Source organism: Cuculus canorus, chromosome 2 (genome assembly GCF_017976375.1).
Source record: "Cuculus canorus isolate bCucCan1 chromosome 2, bCucCan1.pri, whole genome shotgun sequence".
NCBI lineage: Eukaryota > Metazoa > Chordata > Aves > Cuculiformes > Cuculidae > Cuculus > Cuculus canorus.
The window spans coordinates 128,991,865-129,014,873 of record NC_071402.1 but is presented as its reverse complement, the minus strand read 5'-3'; the positions used below and the strand labels follow the sequence as shown (position 1 = coordinate 129,014,873).

The window sequence follows — 23,009 nt, the reverse complement described above, 5'->3', positions numbered from 1 at the left end:
ATTAGTATAATGTTATGGGGACATATTTTTCCTTTCACTGGCTGGGGATGCTAGAACGGGGATGGCTTGCTTAGCAAAATTTGTTAACTATTAGCTTGGCTGAAAGATGACATTGCAGGCGTTTCATTCAAATTACATTAGATTTGTCATATTTGTAAGGTTTTGAATCTCTTGAAGATTTATAAATATTTACAATAGGTTGAATAAACAGTGTCAAATATAGTTGAATTTCAGGGGGAAAATTCTTTTTTGTTGTTTTTTTTTTTTCTTGGTATACAATATATTTAAGAGTTTGCATTTTTAATAACACTGTAACTATTAGGTCATCAGTCCAGATACTTTTTTTGTTTGTTTTTAAGCAGCAGTATCTTCCTTTTTGCCCAGTGGCCTGAGTGAGAGTGACTGCACAGTCTTGTTCTGTCCATTAGGCTGGCACCTACATGAAATATTTTTTGCAGTCATGAAGCATTTTAATTATAATGGTCATGTACTATAGGTTTGTTTTCCTAGCTCTATCAGATTCTGCTCTTTGTAGACCTGTCCAGAGCGCACCACGTACCTAGGAACAAGTAAATACTGCAGGTGGGAGCAGGCGGTCTCTAATGGAGTAAGTTAGCTGTTGAGAGGAGCTGCAAAGAGCCTCTGGGATGGAGAGAAGCTGAACACATCTCACTTGGACTGTGTTGTATCTGTGTCTTTGCTTTCTTTGGTTATTCTGAGGCACTGAAGCAGGCACCTGAAAGTAAGACTTGAAAGGAAAATAGGATTTCATTTTGGCTTAATACAAACCTGCTAAACTCCACCTGTGTTTCAAAAAGATTCTTTTAACAGATGGAAGGTGGCCTTGTCTGAAGGTCTTTAAGTCTTCACTTATCTGAGTGATAGCACCTGTCTAACCGATACAATACTTCTCATATGGTGTTGGAAAGTGTCCTGCTATGGTGTCATACACAGCTTCCTTGCAATGCCTTGGTGGTACACCACCATGAAGAACCAGAGATCCTGTCTCCAGGACTGGAGACATCTGGGATGAACCTGTATGTTATATCTCTTCAGTAGTCTCACAACCTCCAGTTGTTTTTACCTCAGGGAACTTGTTTTGGCAGTCATAACATTCTTTTTCAAGGAATTCCATGGGTGTATTATCTTGTCTGTGAAAATCTGCATTGCTTAGCTTTATTTCAAGTGACTTCCTATGAGTTTCTTTTTGATAACATATAGCTCTTTGTACTTAAAGCCACTGAGCAATTGATCCCTACCCGCCATCTCTATACTGGTGGATTTGCAGACCTTTATCAAATCCTTTCTAGGATATGATATCTTTTTTATCCAGACTGAAGAGTGCTAACTTACTTAGTAGTTCCTCATCCAGAAATCATTTTGTATCCTTGCTGCCCTTCTCTGAACCTTTGTCAATTCTACTATAACCTTTCTGAAATGAAGGGACCGAAAGTGTACCAGATAAGGAGATCTATTCAGTGGTGTGATGCTTTCATTTTTTTCCTCTCTTCCTTTACTAATAGCATTTTTAATTATTTGATGTGTTATTTATGTTCTGACTTCTATTGAGCAGTCAGCAGAAATTTTCTTGTGGAACTATTTACATATCTAAGATTTCACTCCTGAGTGTTCGTGATTGTAAAGTGTCATTTTATATGTGAAATTAGGTTTGCTGTATTTAAGCACATCACTTTCCCTCTACCTTCCTTGAATTCATTTGCCGTTTTATTGCCTGTTCAGTTTCAGAAACCTCTTTTGCAGCCCTGCATGTATAGCTCTTGTTTTTACTATTGCAGATTTACCATTTCACCACTTATCCCTGTTTCTGAGTGAGCCATTGTTCACTATGCATGGACAAGACTCATTTAGCCTCACTGCAATGGCCTTGTCTTCTCTGGATACTGTTATCACGTCTTGATCGCATACTGGGCCTAAGGAGTCTCTCTGTCTTTTTGCACCTCATCTGTTTGAAGACAGAATTATTAGTCAATTTGCTAGCTGATCTTCATATGTTTTAGGATGGGATGGGAAGGTTATTTTATTCCCATATTTAATTTACCAGCTTTTTAAAGGACATAGTCTTGTTCTCAGGCTCTCCTTACTAGTTGACATTCATTAGTACTGTCTTTTCAGTTGAGTGTTTTTCCATGTAATCCCTCTACAGCCTCTCAGGATTTAGTACTTTTTAGTGTTCCATTTGTATTTCAGCTGTTCTTATCCTTTAACTTAAATATAACTTCGAAAGTAAACAAAGGAAGAATGAGAAAAAAAAAGAAATCTACCGTGTTGCATTTGGCAGTAATCAGCTCCACTTGGGATCTGTCTGCTCAGGTCAGACAATTACTGCTGGTAGTTACATCCACTTTGGTGAAGTTATGGTGTATCAGACTTCATGCTTCTGCCACAGCTTTTTATGTTTAAGAGTTCATAATATCCTTACATGATGTACTTCAACAAGGGATTTCCCTGCAATCAAAAATTTCATATGTGTAAGCTCCAGCAGGACATTTTTATGAGAGGTGAACCCTAAGATTATTCAAAAAAGATGGGGGGGGGGGAGGGTTGTAACACCAGTTAAACCGCTACAAAGTCATCTCCTACATGACATTTGCAGCTCTGCTGCTTGTTACGCAGAACTGAGAAATAAACAGTGTGTAGAGGAAATGCTAGGATTCATGTTATCATTAGGGAAAGGGGAAGGCATGAAATTCGACAAATGAATCAAATGGTTTTAGAGGCCCATTTCTCATACATGGTTGGGGAATACTGAAAGCCTTTTGTGAAATTAAGGACTGCATTGTAAAAATATGAAGAAGGTCTAGTTTTGCAGTTTGACAGATTCTGTAGGTCTTTGTCTCCTTTTCCCAGCTTTAGGGATCCACCTAGTACTGAACTTGTGCTGCTGAGGTTTGGTCACTGGCTATAGGTGACTTCCTTGGCTTCCAGTACATGTTGTACTGACAAGTCTGTCTATCCAACCGTGTAGGCATCCTTGAATTCAAGGCTGCAGGGCTTTCTACCTGAGCGAGTATCACAGCTCCCAGCAGGTTCACGGTCACTTCGGCCATTTGATAAAGGAACCCTGTGTGCTCCCTACGAGGGCCAGCCTGGCACTTCTCCTCCTGCTTGGTAGCACTGTTATACAGATGGACTATGAGCATTCAAGGGATGTGACAACTTCATGTGTTTTCTCCATTAAAGCAAAATCAACCTCTTATTGCATTGCTACTAGCACTAAGAAAAAATACAAACTGAAATAATGCGTGGCTTGTAAGGCAGTATAGTTTCAATTACAAAAACAGTGTAAAGGCATATTATACCCAATGGGAAAGGAAATAAAATTCTGTTGGCTCAGAAGACTAGAATATGCTCATTCGGTTAATTTTAAATGGCATAAGTAACTGATTATAGCTGGGCTATGGAGAATGAAATCGTAAGTATTGGTACTAATCCTCTGCCAAATAATAAAAACTAGTTTTTGAGACACAGATGTAGATGCTGATGTTTCTTTATGGTTTGTGGCAGTACTGGAGAAAATGATGAATATCATTTTAAGAAAATAATATGTATTTGGGAATATATTTGTTTCAAATAATAAAAGAGCATTGTGCCTCATGTGTGTATTACACTTTCTTGTAGTAAGAAAGTGGTTGTATCTGACACAAAATTGTTTCTACACAGATACATACTTTCCCCATGGAGTCCTTTGTGGGATTTTAACATGTCAGCTTGGTAAAACCAGGCTCATAAATGCTTTCTAATTAGTTGTGATAATAGGTTGCCACACTGCAACACTTAATTTAGTGGTTTTTAGTGGTTTTGATAAGCCTTTGTAATGCTACATTTTTTCTTTATAACTGAACTGCTTCTGGTGGCAGGTTTTTATTGAAGTAGTAATTTTGCTTACAATTGCAGTGCTAACTTTTATCTCCAGGTGGGAAAACAAAAACATTTGTATTGAACACATATTTCATTGCCAAGTGACATGGGAATTTTAATTTTTAACCTTTCAAAGGAAGTAAATAACTTTTTTCCCCCCCTTTCTGTTTAATGATTTTTCCTCCCTCCCAATCAATCCATTTTTCCCTTTGAGATCAATTACTCTATTTTTGGAGCTTATCAGTTGTAGGTGACAGCAGGCAATTTCTTATGGATTGGACAGACGTGAAGTAAAGTCTTTATTGTTCAAGTCACAGCGCAGGTGAGGGGACATACTCTGAAGTATGTTCACCTTGGCCACTTCTCAGGATCTCAGAGTTGCAGCAATTAAGTTCAACTCAGCTGCCCTACAATTATCTCTTGTTTACAACGTTAAACATTTACATTTCCCTACACGTGATGTCTGACTCTTCACTTGCTGTTGTCTGTGCCACTTCTAAACTGAAACAGAGACCTCTCCACTAAAGCTTCTCTCCTGCAAGTTCTTCTTCCATAGAAGTGAATTCTATGGGTTCAGGTATTATTGTAACCCTCGTACCAGAAGCTTAGTAGTTTGAATGAAAGCTCATGGCTGGGAGACAGATTCTTTTTAGAATATATTTCGTATGTCAGACTTTTATGAAATATGTATTCTGATAAGTTTGTTGATTTTTCAAGTTTTCATATTTCATTTATATGGTCATTGCACTGACTTTCAGGCACATGTGGTATGGTAATGGTTATCCTAAATGGATCACTGAATAAAATGAATAAGGAAAAGGTGCACTGATCTTTTCACTGTACCTTTTGCTGTGAGACAGATATATATATATTTCACTTGGCTGTATTTTCTATGTGCTCCTTTGGATGGGGTAAACAGATGGACTCCAGAGCTGCTTGGGACAGAAAATCCCATTGGCTCCATCAGGAAAAACAACTCAGCCTTACTTACTTAACTTTTTTGAGAAGTGTGATATACATTTGCAGGTTTCACAGTCCCTCTTGGAAGTCAGACATTCTGAGGTAGGGACACCTAAAGTGGAGCATCTTGTCAGAAGGTCTACAGTAATTAAATTTTAAAGGTTTTGATACAATGTAATCTGAAGATAACAAGCTATTAAAAAACAGAGATGGTGAAACATATATTGTGCATCTTATATTGCAGAAATCTTGTTTGTCATAATTGTTCCATCAGTCTGATATGTTTTCAAAAGAAATTTCATACTTCATGCAACCGCATATCTTTGCTCCATGTTTCCCACCTTAAATGGAAAGAAAAGGAATTATGTTTCAAATAACTGTAGATGAGCTAACTTGCATAACAATGGATACAGTTAATGATTAAAATTCAGAATGACATACCAGTCTTCTTTGATTCATGAATTTGTTGTTATAAATTATTATAATAATATTTAATCTAGTGTATTGACCATGCAGAGTAATTTACAAATGGGGTTAGTTACCGAACTGTGTAGAAGGTTTGCACTTGAAGTGGAAAGACAATAGAAAAGAATGGAATGTGTAATTCCATAAATTTCAAAGTAGCAGGAATTAGGAAGTGTCTTGCTAGCTTCATAGTTTTGATTTTGTTGTTTTTTTCATATTCTTATGTTTTTCCCCCACTCTCCCATACATGTTTGTGCTCCGGGATAATTTAGAAATAGCTAGTGATCTCATTGAGCCTGTCAGGTGGTATACTGAAGTAAATAGGGTCATTTAAAGCTTATCTTTAATATGCAACATTGTTATTTTTCTGTGGGTCAAATGGCCCACAAACCTGCAGGGCTTAATATAATTTGAAGCAGGTTTAGTCTTGTCAGCCACTAGGTTAGATTTTGAATTGAACCTTAAAAATTAAAGAGTACGTTTAGTCTTTAGAAAAACATTCCTCAAGTATTACATATAAATGGATAGCACTAATCCTGCCACTTTCTACTTTCATGCAGTACCTATTCCAAATCTATCTATTTCTCTTCCTCCCACATTTTACTCTTGTCTTTTGATTTGCCATTCTGCAATCAAAATCTTTATCTTGCCGAGAGCCCTCAAATCTGTTTTCCTGTACCTCTTGGAAGACACTCAGCATTTCTCAAGGTTAAGCTCAGTGTTAAAATCATCACAGTTGAGATTTGTTTCTAATTTTAGATGTGACACCATCTTTTGTGACATGATGTGACCATGTTTGTGAGGAAGGGGTTGGGAAGACAATTGTATCTTTAGCCATGTATTGAATATAAAAGAAACAAAGATGAGGAAGTCTCAAGGAGTTAATTTTGCTGGACCACTGTCTTGCTCTCATATAAAGAAGAAAATATCAAGCAATCCAAGAACTTTTTCAACTAAACTGTCAGGATTTTCTTAAAATAAGGATGGAGTGGAAAATTCACATAGTATTTATTAATATTGATCAAATACAGAAAACAAGGAAAGAGCTGTCTTGATGTAAAGTTTATTGCTGATACTCTTCTCAACAGCTCTACTAGTGTATTTGTAGAGCTCATAAAGGTGATCTCAGAGCTGAAGGCAATAATATGCTGTGTGACCTAACCTAGTTCATTGCATACCTCTAACATTAGCTCACAGTGGTTATTTTAAGCTCTTCTTTTAATACAACCTAGTAATTTCTTTGCTATTTTTTGCTTCGTTGGTTTAAGGCACCTGTAAACACCAGGGCTGAATGTCGTGGTAGAATGACAGACCTCATTCCCGCTTGTTATTGTTACTTCTAGAAAATTTGTTTTATCATGGAAACAGACTGAGTCACTCAGATGAGCTTTTTTAAAAATCTGCATGCTGCTGTTGTAAGTTCTTTTTGAGTAGCATAGCTTTCTACTGTTTGGCATAATGCTTGATGATATTTATCAATATTGAACTAAGGAAGGAGGACTGGTGCCAGTTTTGCAGGTGCTCAGATGATGAATTTTCTGAGCTCAATTCAGTCCTGTGTGAGTGTAAGCACAAGTAAGTCTGTAATGTGCTTCAAATTAGTCTCCTATTGTTTCTGTAGCACGATCCGTGTGCGTTATTCTTAAAGTAAAAATTAGGAAATGCCTCCCTCCTCCACCCTCTCCTGCAAAAAAACACAGTTTTGAAATGAAAATGTAAGGATTTAGTATTTGCTTTTCAGATTTAGCATGTAAGGCTGTCAAGGCAGGATACACAGCATGATGAAAATTGAGAGGAAAGAGGAATACTGAGGAATGGTAGCGAATTTGCAGAAACTGTCCTGGTGATTGTCAAAAGATATGCTGCACTGACTAAATGGACACTATTGCTTTATGCCAGGTTCATCTACTTGCCCTCAGCATCTTTTAAGCCAGGCATAGGAAAGTATCCATAGAGAGCTGAACACATACTAAGAAATTCGGACATCTCTATTTTTATTTTTTTTTTTTTATTTATCTTTTTAAATAATTCTAGACATTTTCACAAAGATTTGCTCTATGCTTTGCAAACTCATCTAGTTTGGTGACACTGAACACATGCTTTTAAGTCTTTGTATCTTGGTCAGTCTCAGACTGATAAACAGTGTGGTTTTTCACAAACCGCCATTTTTCTGTGTTTGTTTTTCTAGTAGGCTTCCAAGTTGCACAGTAACTATCCCTCTTCTGCAACCACCTCCCAACTCCTCCTTCTTTTCTATTCAGGATGCAACTCCTTTCTGGGCACTGTGGGAAAACAATGTTTTTTCTCACTGAATAAACCCCCTACCTTTCTTTCATGTTGCCCTAAAATAGAGCTTTTTACCTTTCTGTTTTCCATATAACAAAGGATAAAACTGGCTCTGAAGAGATGATTACAAATGATGAATATTAAGTATACGAGGCCCGACACAAAAAACCTCGAGACTAACTTTGTAGCTTGAAAACCAAGAATGGGAGGAAAGAGGCAAAGAGATGGTTATAGAACATGTTCTAACCTGTCACAGTGAGACAAGGCTCAACTCTATGTCTTCACTCAGTACGAGTGGACACGTATTAGCTGTATATAGCTGGTTTCTTACCCTCAGTCAGAATATGTTGGTGTGTAAGAGTGAACAGTGTGCTAACATTAAATTTCTTGTGAAACCGAAGAAATCCATGACTGGGACTCTTCAATTATTGACTGAGGCTTATGGTGAAGATATCCCAAAGATCAGGTCAGTCCTCACAGGAACCCGTTTATTGTCTGTAGAAGATGTGAAAGCAAAAATGATGGAGATCCTCAACAGCCTTTCACAAAATGATATGTGGAATTGCATTGCAGCTGTGTGTTGACTCAGAAGAGAACTACTTTGTGAAAGTGATTATAGCTGATTTTCTTCATTTGTTAAATAAAAAGAGTTACAGGCACCATCTCTTTTTTTTGTGTGTCGGACCTCAGGCAAGCCTCATTTCAGTGTCTTTAACATCAATTTCACCATTGTTAAGTCTTTATAATCAAAAGGAAATGATGCTTTTTGGATGCTTTCCCTTTCACATGCATATCGATTGGTATTGGACCAATTTATAACATGAAAATGTTGAAGGCAAGAGTTGTCTTTCTTATTTTAATAGGTGGCAAAACAGGGCCTGTCCCCTTTCATTGGCTTTTAAAGAACTAGACATTTCTATGAAAAAGACACAATGTTAGCAACAATGAAAGTTAAAGTGTGATCTGGAATGATTTCTGAATGCTATAATCACCATTGTTTTATTAAAAAAAAAATGGAATGAGATGTGACAAAATTGTCTGTGTTTGAAGTTTTCCTTGAATTTGAGGACTCAAAGGAAGAATTTCAGTAGTTGAGAAAACAATTTCTGCAGCATCTCTGTAGACAGAGCAAAGATGAAAGTTTGCCAGTAGAATAAGAAAATAAGTGGCAAGGAACATATTGTGAATTGTATTTGATGAAAAATGTTCAGACTGCAAATAAGAATAAAAAACTTGCATGGTATGATGTCTATTAAAGGATCAAAGAGTAAGAAATGAAGTTGTGAAATATAGTGATAAATATAGACAGAAGAAGATTAAACCAGAGAATTAGTGATCTGAAGCTTCTGGGAGGAGAGATTGTGGAGCACTCTTTGTAGAAATTATAGAAAGCAAATACTACAGAGAAAACAGTAAAAGAGAGGCATTTATTTATGCACAAAAAGAATGGGAGTCCTGATAAGAGTTTGATGTGAGCTGTTCTTCGAGGAGTGCTTTGCATCTGCTTTTCCAGTTCAACATTCAGCAGAGATTATGGCAGTTAAAACCCTGTGAAATGAAGTCTGAATTAATGGGTTTGGAATAAATATGGCTTCTAATGATTGTGGGGTGTTTTCTTAGCTATTAGCAGATCAGTGAAAAGCTTTTCTCAGAGAAGCAGGCTGTTAGCAAATCTGTGAAGGGTCTCCAAACCCCTTGGAAGAACTGGAAAGTAGCAGTGGCGATGGTGGTACAATTACTGTGCAAAACCACAACCTCTAATATTATCTATGGAGGGGGGACACTTTATGTTCATCACAACAACGAGGCTTCTTCCAAGTATTTTTTTTTTTCAGCCTGGATGGAAATATCTTGGCTGTATGTACAATTTCCCTACCTATTCAGATACGGAAGAAAAGAGTAATGTCTGGTAGTGTCACTGGTTTTCTGAGCAAATGAGCTCAGTTCTAGCTGGCGGAAGAACAGCTACTGTTTGGAGACTTCTTCACAAACAGGAGAGCAGCGTGGGAGAAACCTCAGAAATGTTGTTTTGTCTGAGATTTTAGTAAGTGACGCATGGAGCAAATCAACATTACAGTAGTGAATGAAAGATGGAGTTGAGGGGAGTAGGATGGGCAGTTGTGTGTCTGCAATAACTGAAGAGAGACTAATAGAAAGAAAGGAAAGACATAAGAAAAAATGGTCATCAGTTACTAATTTTCTCTTGGAAAACACCGTCCTTTTTGGTGGAAGTAATAAATGTAGAAGAAAGGATGACATTTATAAACACAGGCTCCACAACAATACAAAGGCTGTTCTTTTGCTCAGCTTAAAATGGAAAAGCAATATTTACTCCTATTTGCAAATGAGGTTTCCAGACTCATGGCAAGGGTATAAAGAGGACTGGCTAGTTTAATGTTGACTAGACCAGAGGCAGTTTATTGTGGTCAGTTATTGCTCAAATACCCACATGACAAAAACAGACTGAAAACTAACTGCCCATGCAGATCTGTGCTGGAGATGGAATAAATGGAGCAGGTGTGTATGACCACTGCTTCACTTGAATGGAGAAAAAAGTCCTTTAGCTGATCTCATTAATTCATCAATGTACAACAGATTCAAAGATGGAAATGTTCGCCCAAATGCATGCATTCCATTTTTAGTTTTTTTTTTTTAAATGCATTATCTTGAGCTAAGTAGACAATTTTTCTTCTTCAGCATCAAACATTTAGTGTCTACATGAGGGAGATTCACTGCTTGCCCCAGCTATTGCTAAGCTGTCTTGCTTCTCCTTGTGAATGGAAATATCTCTAAGTTGTAAGCCCAGGAACCTGGAGGGAGACAAGAAACTTTTTTTAGCTGACTTGTTTTGTAAGTGATAATTTTCTGTTTACAGAACTACATAAAATGTTCTGAAGAGAAGCACAGGTTAAGGGTACACAGGTAAAAACTAAAAACTTTTGAAATACGAAAGAAAGAACAGATGTTCTGTGCTTGTCTGTAACTTTTGAAGAAAAAACAGCTACTCTTGTGGTTTGAGGAAATAACATGGAATTTTATTTTGGTAATTGTCAACTATCTGAAATAATACAGGCTTTAAAAAGCATTGACAGTCTTGGATAGTGATCAGAGCATTGCCAGTTCCTCATGGAAGGATGCAGATTACCATTTTCCTAACCATGAGCTGTAGAAATAGTTTGGCAAAAGTATTCTGGCCTAAAGAACATGTATGTTCTCCACATTTGTCCTGGAGAAATGGTTGCCATCAGATTGATGCACTGCCTAGAAACACAGTGCTTCAGAATGCCACCTAAGAAGAGATGACTGAAGGGGTTATGAAGATCATTCTGTTCATTCAGCCCTTCGCAGCTGCAGGTCACTCAATAGGGAATATGTAATCACTAAGGGTCTGCTGACTATCTCTATGTCTACTTTCTGTCCTCCTGTTGCAACAGTACACACAAACCCCATTAGCATCCTGTGACAAGCTTAGGGTCTTTGGATCAGAAGTCAAAGTAGCACAAAACAGTTGAGTGCCAGAAGAAGAGTGTGAGAAATGGAAGCAGTTGCCAAACTTGTTGCTTGCTGGTGTGGCAGTGCTAAATAACTTGGCAAAAAAAGAGATCATAGAGTCATAGAATGGTTTAGGTTGGAAGGGACCTTAAAGATCATCTAGTTTCAACCCCCCTGCCATGGGCAGGGACACCTCCCACTACACCAGGCTGCCCAAGGCCCCATCCAACCTGGCCTTGAACACCTCCAGGGGTGGGGCAGCCACAGCTTCCCTGGACAACCTGTGCCAGTGCCTCACCACTCTCATGGTGAAGAAATTCCTCCTTATGTCTAGTCTAAATCTGCCCCTCTCCAGTTTGTACCCATTCCCCCTCGTCCTATCACTCCAAAGCTTTGTGAACAGTCCCTCTCCAGCTTTCTTGTAGCCCCTTCAGGTACTGGAAGGTCACTATAAGGTCTCCCCAAAGCCTTCTCTTCTCCAGGCTGAGATGGGAGCCACGATACTGTAAAAGACTGGCTGATGAAATATTTCTGTTGGCAACCATTGTGGTGTATTTCTAGCCTGCAATTCTTGTTGGTAGGTATGCTTGGGAGATTTCCCCTTGCAAATGTAATTAGTTGCTCAACTCCTCAACTCATTTGTTTTCTGATGGCTCCCGAAATAGCATACTGCCTCTATGAATCGCTGGAGGCTTTCTGCTGTATCTGAGAGGGCACTAAATGAACAAAAGTGAATGTAATGATTTAGGCCCAAAGTCGATAAAATACTAGATCATCACATGTTTTAAGCTAGACACTTGCTTATGTACCTTTCAGCTTTAATTTGTTGTTTACGTCAATGTATGTGCACTTTAGTATTTCAGCTGTGGTGTGTGACACTAGTAGCTGAAAGTACATTGTTTATCTTTTTATATTTTTATACACACGTGAGACTTATACATATTAAGGTCTCACAGAAATACACTTTGTATGGCTGTAAATACTGATCAAAAGAGAATGTTGTGATTGGATAGCTTACAGTAGCACTTTCTATGAAGTTGGCTGAATAAAACCAGTTCTGCTGTGTTACTTCAGATAAATTGCTCCTAAATGTAAGGTTCTCACATTTGTGTATAGTCCAGAAATGTATAAAACTGTTTGTTTACAATAGTAAGCAAATTAATATTGTAAAGCACGAGGATATTATTTTCAGAAGCATTCTTGCTGGCAATTCAAAAATAAAAAACAGAGCGTGACCAAACTTGAGCCTACTTCATCACACTGGCAATTTACTTAGTTTATTTATGTGGGGTTTTTTTCAGCCTTATCTTTACACTGCATCTATTTTTAGTTAAGGCAGTGCCCCATTTTGCTGCACCCCTTCATCAGATGACACAAAACCAGACTCATAGCTTTAGTTATCTTCCTTTGTCTTGTGAGACATAGAAAGCCTGACAAATAAATCATTTGGGAATTGTACGTGCGCTTTCTAGTTGTCCAGGTTTTCTGTCTCACCTTTTTTTGATTTTCATTTTAGCTGGAATTCTGGCAGAGGTAAGGAGAGGAGATGGAGAATACAATTAAGCTATAAGATAATCTAGGTTGTGATTTATTTATTCATTCCTGTGGATATAGTACATAGGTGATACCTGCTACCTTGGACAGTCTAGCTTTTGTCACTGGCTACTTTTAGCCAAAACTGCCACTTAACCTACACACGGCATTATTTTGTGGGCTGCTGAAAATTCACTCAGTTTTTCATAGACTAATGATAACACTTTAATTGCATTTATTTCAGATTTAAAATGAGAAAAACCCACAAACCCCCAAACGTCAGGCAAATGTTTTTAGCAGTTTATTTCGTAGGTACAGCTTTAAGTGGCTGGAAGTGAAGTGCAATTGTAACATATACAGGACAGTCCATCCATGAATGCTGCCTTACGTGAGACCTGACTGGTGATAGTTTAGAATCTCTGATCTGTTGACTGAAAGGTTTTATTTTCCCTCCCATTATCACTTACCCTGCTGTCCAGTTCTCTCATCTACCAATCTGTATATGAAGTGCGTAGATGACTGCCATAGAGCTATGCTATTTTTAGAACAGGCTCTGAGCTCAGGTTTGATCCTACATTTTGACTGCTCAGAAGCTTAAGCTCATCTGAAATAGTCTGGCATCTCTGTTTGTGGCATTGTGATTTCAGCATTTGTAAGTTTTTGGTTTTTTTTTTTTAATTAATTAATTTTTTGACTGCTCTTCCCCAGCAACTCTTTGGATCGAAGTGAATAAAAGAGCTTTCTCCTTCCAGACTCTTTGCAAGATATAAATATACCTGATTAGAGTTGAATAGAATGGGAGTGTTGTCTGAGCATGGATTCATCATTCTCCTTGGTTCTCCATGCTTTCGATGCAGCTTATCAATTCTGTCCTGTGCATTTTTGTAGCCACTGCACAGTGGTTTGAGGCTCAGAACAATTTGGCAATTCTTTTGTGAACAGTTCTGCTTTCAGATAAAAGTGGTGCTTGGGACCTGCCTTGCCCCTTTGTCCTAGAGAGCTTGATCTCTTGCATCTTACTATCAAGAGCCAGAGGTGAGACAAATGAGAAACATGGGGAAGTGCCCACATCTGCCTGCTGAGCGGTGACGGCGCTGTGTACTTGCTGTACCCTTCCCCTCCATTTGTTTGAGAGAGTTGGGCTTGTTCAACCTGGAGAAGACTCTGAGGAGATCTTACAGGAACATTCCAGTGCCTGAAGGAGGCCTACAAGAAAGCTGGGGAGGGACTGTTCACAAAGGCTTGTAGTGAAAGGACTAGGAGCAATGGGTATAAACTGGAGAGGGGCAGATTTAAGCAAGACATAAGGAAGAATTTCTTCACCATGAGGGTGGTGAGGCACTGGCACAGGTTGCCCAGGGAAGCTGTGGGTGCCCCATCCCCAGAGGTGTTCAAGGCCAGGTTGGATGGGCCTTGGGCAGCCTGAGCTAGTGGGATGTGTGCCTGCCCATGGCAGAGGGGCTGGAACTAGATGATCTTTAAGGTCCCTTCCAATGCAAACCATTCTATGACTCTGTGATTCTATGATTCTATGGTTTGTTTCATCTGGTCTATGGGACAGACTGCCAAGCAAACTGAAGGCTGCATAATTCTGCTAAATGAATTTGAAATATGGATAAAAAGCCTTCTCTGGGCTGATTCTGGTCTTAAGTATACCAGCTGGATACCCGTGTTTACAAAAGTCCAGTTTGTGACACATTTTGGCAGCATCATAGTATATTATAAAGGTATTTTTGGTTACAGTAAGTAGTTGCATGGAGATCATCAAGGCAGTTTACTTCACTAAAAGCAGGGGTTCTATTTAGTTGAAAAGTGTTTTAGTTTTCCTTTCAGAATTATGAAACCTTGCTTTTGATTTTTTTTTCATTTACTTTCATTTATTTTTTCTTTTGCACTCTATGAATTTGTTGCTTCCACAAGGAAAATTAATATCACATTGCTCCTTGGGAGAAGTCCTGGCTCAACTGAAGTCAGGCAAAACGATTACAGTTCCCCCACTGAAGTCACAGTTTTGTCCTTTAAGCATTACCCCAAATTCACTGGAGCAGTAAAAGCTCTCAAGCTGGTGTATTGATAAAATTTTGGTTCACAGATCGGCTCCTTAGAAGAATTCAAAACTAGAAGAAAGTTAGATGAAAATTGAATTGAGGTTCACTGTAACATTTCAAGCAAAACAGGAGAGGGCTGGCACTGAACTTTGCCGCTGTCCTGATCCAGCTAACCATGAGGATTTTGTGCGGTTTCATAACAACATTATTGATCAGCATGAGATGTGACCTTTTCATAGCACAGTAGCGGTCAATTTGTTACTGCTCTCCCAGGCATGTTTTGCACTTAACACTGTTTCTCCTTGTGCTTCAATGCTCCCCAGTGAGGGGCAAAGAAGCTGGGAGAGAAAGGAGATCCCAGTAGGCAGCACAGTGGGAGAGGCTAGAGTGTGCACACAGCCCAGCTTGCAGCCTGGCATCTCGGGTTCGCTCCTTGGCCCAGGTGTTAAAGAAAGCCCTTTCTAGAGCTTTACATAAAATATTTTTTCTTGGCCAAGCTTCCAGTGGCTTGCAATGGCAGTTCTTTAGCTGTATGTGTTGTTTGATATTTAAGAAAAAGTCTTACTTCAAAGTTTAACAGGGCATTTGTTGTCCCAATCTACATGGATATCTCTACTGTAAATCTACTATAGTTTTATCGTGTGGTTGTAGCATGTTCTGTAAAGCTATCTCATCCCTCCATGAGTCCAAGCCTAGATTTAGAAAGACCCTACTTAGGAGATCTAATTATTTGACTTAGAAGGGTGACTTTAAATAGCAAAATAAAGTAAAGTTTGTGGATTTCTTTATTCTTTTTTTCCTAGAGTTTTCCCCCCAAGATGTTTACAGTGCATCCATTGTGCTACTCTTGTAAAAATTATCAGCCTCATAGGAAAATAGACATATTTTGGATCACCTTCCACCTAAAAACCAAAAGGCCATACAAACCCCACAGCTTTGCTTTTAAGGAGAGGGTGATTTAAAAGGAAAAAAAAATATTTCTAATGTAGCATTATCCTACTTATTTCTTATTATTCCTGTCAGTTCAGCAATAATTCTTACTGGTTTGTAGTAGCTTTGGAGGTGCCCCCACTATCAATAGGTTCCTAAAGCCTTCTTCCTTTGTAAAATAAAGAGCATTTTACTACACCACTGGACATCTTGCCCTGTGTATACATAGAGTGCCAAGCCACCCCTGAACTTCTTGAATAAAGTTGGTATCTCAGGTGGTATCTCAGGTCTTCAAGTTTCCAATTCCCAGTGCTTTTCCAAACCTATTTTATTCTTGTGGCATGTCCACTCACCCTCAGTTTTTAATCTTTTTATTTTTTTCAGGAATCTATACTGGAACAAGTTACGGTATGCTGAGAATATTCTCTTCCGTATATGCAGATCACCCTTGTTTATATATGCAGGGATTTTATTAGCCTTTTTGGTCCCATCGTAATCCTAGGAGCTCATATTTAGTTGTCTCTCTTCTGCTGTGATCCTAAATCCTTTGCATAGCCATTGGTTTTCATAATGTGGTTGTCCAGACAGCAAGCACGGCCTGCATTTTTTGGCTTAAATACAAAAAAACACTTAAAACCAAGCATCTATTACAAGCTAGAGATGACTATCCTCTTGGTCCTCCAGCCATAAGGACTTAGCAGTCTGTTGTCCAGGAACTGCCGGTGTCCACATGAGTTGATACGACTTGCCAGACTTCCTGGTATCAGGAAATCCTGTGCAAAGTGCTGTATGGAGGTACAGATTATCTGCTCAGTAGATGTGCAGCAAGCTTTAAATGCCTGAAATATGCTGAACGTATTGCAAGCTGTCATAGGTTACGTGCTCTAGTGTTGCTTTATGTATGTCCACCCATGTGTGTCTGGTGCAGCGAGACATAGCGGGCGCAGTGCACATCTGTACTGGTGTGTCTCTAGTAAAGCTGGGCATAAACATAGAAGACCTAGAAAATCTCATATTACTCATGTCTCTACTTGCCTCATGAAGGACATAAAAGGGGCAAAGTGTTTTGCTGGTCTGAGGCATTTATTTCTCACTACCTGATGTTGGTTTTGTCTTTGTGACTTGTATTGTTTGCATGCAATTTACCTCAGCCTTGGCACAAAAGACTGATATTTTAGTTCCAACACGATAAATAACTGTACAACAGAATAAATTAATTGTGTATGTATTTCCCAACCCAAATATTATTTATATATTTGATAGCTCTCTGTGGTTTGGTTTTTTTTTTTTTTTTTAAATTATCCAAGCTTAGTGATTCAGGAAATTACTCTTTAATTTATGAATCTCTTAAGCATATGATTAACTTTAGCCTTGTGCTTATAACCAAGCATGTGTTGTTGACGCGTTGTCCTGAATCTAGGACTTAATTTCTAGTAGAGTTATTTATGTGAATGGAAAGGCATATTATAAGAGGAGAAAGAAGTGATAAGTCACCAGCTAGTTTCAAAAACCCTGAGCTGATTTGCATGAGAAAGATGAGGCTCTCTGTATTGTTATATGTGAGATGGTAGACACCCATACATTTATCTAGTGTAGCACTCCTTACCACCAAAACTTTGTAAAGTTTTAGTCTCCCATTGTTTGTCACAAAATTCCCTAAAGCTACAGATATGCCTTTCTTTGTCCCAGAAAATTCCTTTGAAGCTTGAATTAAGCTTAAGCATGTATAGAATCACAGTTTTCTTCTCACTTGAAAAATGCCCATCACGTGAGTTTGAAGCACTGCAAAGAAAAATCAACATGCATTCCTGCACAGGCAATGCCAAAGGCTTGCTGCACAGAAAAGTAATCAGAGACATTCCTGCACTACAACTTTCCAAGCAGAGCACATGGATTAAGTGATCCATTTTAACTCCTCCAGGGGCTTGGAATACAGTCCCTTAGTTCCAGGAGGGAGCAGAACCAAACTGCTTGAGCATCTCCTCTGATTTCTTTCTGCTCCCAAACCATCTGCTTCTCTATGGTAATAGTCTTCTGATGTTCGTTAACCTAGTTAATCCCCTAGCATAAACTGTAGTAATTTATGCTGGATGTTTGGGTTGCACATGGTACTAATGGTATCTAATGAACTGTTGCTACAGAAACATCTGTTCTATACAATAGTTAATTTTTTTAGGTTGTGGTTTTTTGGTTTTTTTTAATCCTGGTTGTTAGATACACAAAAAATAGTTCAGAGCCCTTTAGGCTGCAGATTAGAACTCAAAACTTGAGTGCTGAAGTAGGCCAGATTTAATGCAACCTTAATTTAGCTCCTACTTGTTTATGCATTGTTGGATATTGGTGCATGTTATTACTTGATGCTTTTTCACAGAATACTTGCCAAATGAAAACGGGGATGAAGAAAGGTTGAATGGGACACCTGTAAAACTGGTGTATCCCCACAGATGTATATGACCAGAAACCAGAGAGCAATTTTTTATTTAGTTTTGCCTGTAATATTTATATGATAAAAATTAGCAATATGGCAGAAGAATCTATGCAAGCCTTCATTTACAAGTAAGAAAGCTGCAAAAGTTGAAACTAAGCTATTAATATTAATGAAGACCATGCTTCAGAATAACATGAGTGAGAAATGGGATATGCTAAAAACAAACAGTAATATACTGTTTTTACTTAACAAGGAAAGTAAGAAGAAAAATGTGCTACTTAATTATAATGTTGCAGAGTTAATAATGCAGTAGAAATCTTAGCTCTTTCTAATTTGAGTGCTTAATTTCTCAGTCTTAATGTTGGAGTAATGCGGTTTCCAGATTTAATTTCCTTTTATTTATTTGTTTTTAGCAACTCAGAAAGCAAATAAGAGAAACACATTGTGAAACCCCTGTAATGAGATCTTAGTGCTACAAACATGCCTTACATTTTCTATAAAGTTGCTGATTGCATTTAGAGTCACCTCAGCAGCACTAAATCATTTCAACAGTTTACTCTTACCTCTAGTATCATTAAAGTTCTTCAAGTTTAGGAAATGCGCTTGAAAAAAACAGAACAAACCCCCTCATGTTTCTATATGAAAATATCGCCTTATAACATACATAGCTTTAAAAATAAAATCCAGATTTTCTTCAGGCGTGAACCCTTTATCCTTCCCCTGTGGGACTCTAAAGGAGCTATTTAAACTCATGTGATGGTGCAGTTAAAGGCTGGGCTGACTCAGCAGTGTTTAACTTTGCACTTAAATTCTGTTGTGAAAAATAGAATTTGAGCATGTGCTTAAATATTGTGTTGAAAAGGGATGGATTTACACACGTGTTTTAAAGATAAGCATGTACCAAAGTATACCCATAATACGTCAAAGCAAGTTGGAAGAACTCGGGTTGTAAAAGCCCTAGCTTTGGGGTGGCTGACTTCATAAGTAAAATATTTTGATATAATTTTTATAGATAATCTAAAGCATAAAGCACAATGCTGTAGTTATTATGGTCTATGAATTAGCTAACATAAGATTGTTTACGTATGTCAGTTTAAAATACAAACACCAAAATTAAGCGTGCGTGCAGCTAAGTAATGGAACATACATTTTCTACTCTTGAAAATAGTTTGCTTTTATTTAGTTACTGAAGTATCTGAAGTCAGAGCTGTGAATTCTATCTTTAAAAACACAGCTGTATATATGAGAAGTTAAAAACCTAATACCAGGATCCCACACTCCAGCATTTTCCGTGTTCTGACCTGTTTTTAACTTATTCTTCCAGCATTTCCCTGTAATACGAGACTTGATTATTTTGAGGCGCTGAATCACTAAACAAGGTCATGTTCTGGTTGGCTCAAGGGCATAAGCAATTCCACTTTTTCATTTACTTCTGTCTATAAAAAGCTTTTTCTGCATTGGAGAAGAACCACTGCGTTGGTTCCTAGCAGTGGATCCCCCTTGCACTTGTATAAATGTCTTCTGCTCTGCACCGTCAAAGTGTCAGGTATTTCCTCAAAAAAAACATTTGGGTAGTTTTAATTTTAAGAGAAAAATGTTCACGATACTGAATTGTCAGCTATTAGTAGTGTGATGGCACGTGGGATGTTTGCCCTCTCTTGCACCGTAACACTCTCCGTGTTGCTGTGCTGCCACTGCCCATGCCCCTTTGCAGAGTCAGGTGTATGTCACCTACAGGGCTTCGCCCCTTCCCTCGGAGGAGTGCTACTGGGGAAAACTGCAAGTAGGGAAGAGAGAAGGCAAGGGGAGGGGGTTGTTTAATGGTGATATGTGCTGATTTGAGGATCGTGTAGGGAATACCTCATTGTCAGCTGCTGCGGTCTCCATCTGTCAGAGGGAAAGTTCCTAACTCTCAGCAGTACCAGGTAATTTGGCACACGGAGGAAGCAAATTTTTTTCTTTTCAGTAACACAACTGTGAGAAGTTAAAAAAAAATAAATATTGTCCTTGGCTACAGTCTATCATGTTAATTGAAGAGCAGACAGATGATCCTTTGCCAAAAGGCACAACCAAGCCTCAAGTACTGGGCAGGTTCTTGTGTCTTTGAGAGCAAAAAATGCTGGAGAATTTGGTGAGAATTCTAGAAAGCTCTAAGATAAGTTCTGTATTGGCTTCTTGATTACAGTGAGGAGTTGCATCCGTGTGGCCATCGTTGTTCCCCTAGAGCAGGGACATGGAAAGGGACTCATAATTTAGGTAGGAGAGTAGTCAGGCTGCTGTATTATACATGTAGGTAGTGACAGGCTTTGGTCAGCTGTGTAACAAGTGCTATAAGTCAGAGTAGGATCCAAAGAAGTCAAGTACCATCTGTAACAGTGAATTGAAACTTATCTACATGTAGGTATATTAATCAGCAAACAAGCAACTTCTGAAAAAGTTATGAAAAATAACGTTTACATAGGATGCATGAAACCAGCCGAGAAACGGAGGAGCACAGTGGTATTGTCTGAAACACCATTGAACGCTGCTCTTCTGAAAGCACATAATCTTGTAAAACTGAGAAAGACGCTATGCAAAATGCCTAATGCTCCTAAAAATAAGCGCGAGCTGATCAGCCCCTCTTCAAATTTTATCAGCCAAATAGTGCGTAGTTGGTAACCATGTCTGACACGCTGTGCCACAACTGGTGACTTACTATAAGAATTACATCAAGCATGCTAAATACAGAAAGGCTGCTTATAACTGAATGTACAAAACCTGGTCCCTCATTAACATCTGCCCCCACCTTCTGCTTCCCAGCCCTGTTAGTTTCAGAAATCGCCTCTCCCAAGGCTGCTGCAGGTCCTGCAGGGAGCAGGCAGCAGCCTGGCTCCCCCGCCAAAGCCAACTGCGGCGTAGCCAGAGAAACGGGCAGCAAAAATAGAACAGCAGGATGGCTGCGCGTGGGCGAGGCAGAAACCACATCGCCAGCAAAACCTCCCGGTGTTATTTTAGGACCGATACAGCGGCTGTGGCGTTTTGCTCTCTTTTCACAAAATAATCCCTGGGGGAGGGCAAAGAGGGAGAGGAGCACGAGTCCCAGGCGAGAAGCGTTTCTGTCCCACTCCCTGCCTTCCTTTCCTCTCTCACTGATTTCTCCCCACCAAAATGGGCTGGGCAGGGAGAAGGGGTTAATTGCGCTCAAGGCCAAGCAACGGAGGGACGACGCTGGCGGTTTGAAAGACAGAGACTGGACAGCTGTGTTTGCTGTGGTATTTTTAAACGCATTAATGCAGGCTCCAATCACCCGGCCATGCTTGACCTATTTTTGGCTCAGACCGGCCATTGTTCTATTTCTGCCTCTGCTGGGCCACGCGGGTGTCGATTCAAATGCAAATGAGTTATTGCTGCTGCTCCCGCCAACTTCGCCCAGGCGCCCAGCCGAGGGAGAGCCAGGCAGGGAGAGGAGAGGGGCGCGGGGACAGCAACACTGGTCTGGTCTGGGGTAATTCAGACTAAAACCTCAGGGCCTCCTGGTCCCTGGGAAGGGGATTTATTCCATTTGGTGGTTTTTGAGAGGCTGTGTTTCCTCCCCAGCTCGCCAGAAAGCTCGAAGTGCAGAGATATTTCTTCATTTCTTCTTCCACCTGCTGTTGGCTGCCCGAACGCAACTGCTCAAACTCGGCAGCACGCAGTCCCCCGTGTGCTCACGGCTCCTTTCCTACACGCAGGGGCTGCCCACAGCGGAGTTGGTTTTTTTCCCCTCTCCCAGTAGATACTTGTGCAAATGCTTAAACATTGCTAATTGCTGAAGCATATTAACTTACGACCCTCGCTGTAGGAGGTAGGACTGCAGAGGGTCGTACCTGATGCCTCTGTGCAAGTGCAGTGATGAATCTCTCATGTAGCTGAAGTGCAGACTGGTTGGAATATGCTGCAGACAATTTACGAGAGTGAATCGTGTTTTTCCTCAGATGGGGTTTCTGGACGTGAACAGCTCTTGGCTCAGCAACGAATGCACAGTATGATCAGCTCAGGTAAGAGACAGCTCCGTACCTCTGACTTCAGTGGCTGACCTGGAAAATACAGCCTAGCGCAACAAGAAAACGCCTTCCTTTAAATAAGTGACTTTGGTTTTGTGGGCTTTTATGTAAGTTGTTAAATGATTATGGGACTGTGTTGTATAGTAGCTGCTGCTTTGGCAGGGGTGGGGTTAGTCTCCTTCTCTCTGCTGCTTTCCAACCAGGGCAAAATGCTCACAAGTGAAATCTAGTTTGGGATTCCTTGTTTGTTTTGTTGCGTGGTTGCAAAATAGTGCTCGTGGTACAATGTTATTCACAGAGAGAAGCTTCCTCAGACAGACCTTGTCAGCAGGCTGCAGTGCTTATTGTTATAGGCAATTCTGGTCATATGTCTGTTGTAAACAGGATTTGGTCTTTCTGTGAGTTTCCTTTTCTCCAGTTTGCATACCAACTGTTTAATACAGATCTCTTTCGCTTTTCATTACAGTGCTACTTTAAAATGTCTTGAATATGCATGGCTTGTTTTGTTACTTTAAAAATATTTGGGATTCTGGGAATGGTAGTCATATGTATGACTCACTGAGATGTAAACTGGATGTGTTTTTAAATGAAGGCGTTTCAAAGCTGCTCTGAAAGAGCACTGGATGTTTCCTCGTGTGTTTGAAGTGACCCTTGTATTTTCTCATTTCTTTGCTAGCTATGCTTGAGACCCGCAAACGATCTCCTGAGGATGAATTAAGTTGAATTGTTGTCGTTCAGATGAAACATCAATTTAGACAGGCTAAAATAGTCAAAATTTCAGGTTACTCTTGCCCATTCTCTCTTAAACTCTGTCAAATCCATCAAATTCTGTTTTTACTGGGCTGAAACTCTGTCTTTTGAGGCAAAATATTGTCTGGTTTATATATTTTCAGTCCTAGGTTTCTGACTTTGCTTTTCATAAGTTGGCTATATAGAGGACCTGAATGCAGAATGTAAAATGAATTG

The 23,009-nt window shown here is 39.3% G+C and overlaps 1 protein-coding gene across 18 annotated transcripts in view; it reads left to right on the top strand.

Moving 5' to 3' along the window:
- The window catches only part of HDAC9 (histone deacetylase 9), a 458,974-nt gene that overhangs the window by 155,424 nt on the left and 280,541 nt on the right, over nucleotides 1–23,009 (top strand). For 6 of the 18 annotated variants that reach the window (XM_054058867.1, XM_054058866.1, XM_054058865.1 and 3 more), the window contains one exon: nucleotides 21,975–22,037. The exons of 1 other annotated variant lie outside the window; for it this stretch is intronic. In XM_054058867.1, the coding sequence (XP_053914842.1) occupies nucleotides 21,975–22,037 (63 nt within the window). Of the gene's footprint in view, nucleotides 1–21,164; nucleotides 21,273–21,322; nucleotides 21,845–21,974; nucleotides 22,038–22,419; nucleotides 22,442–23,009 lie in introns of those variants that run through there. 11 more of the 18 variants (XM_054058859.1, XM_054058858.1, XM_054058864.1 and 8 more) reach the window with 9 other exon arrangements.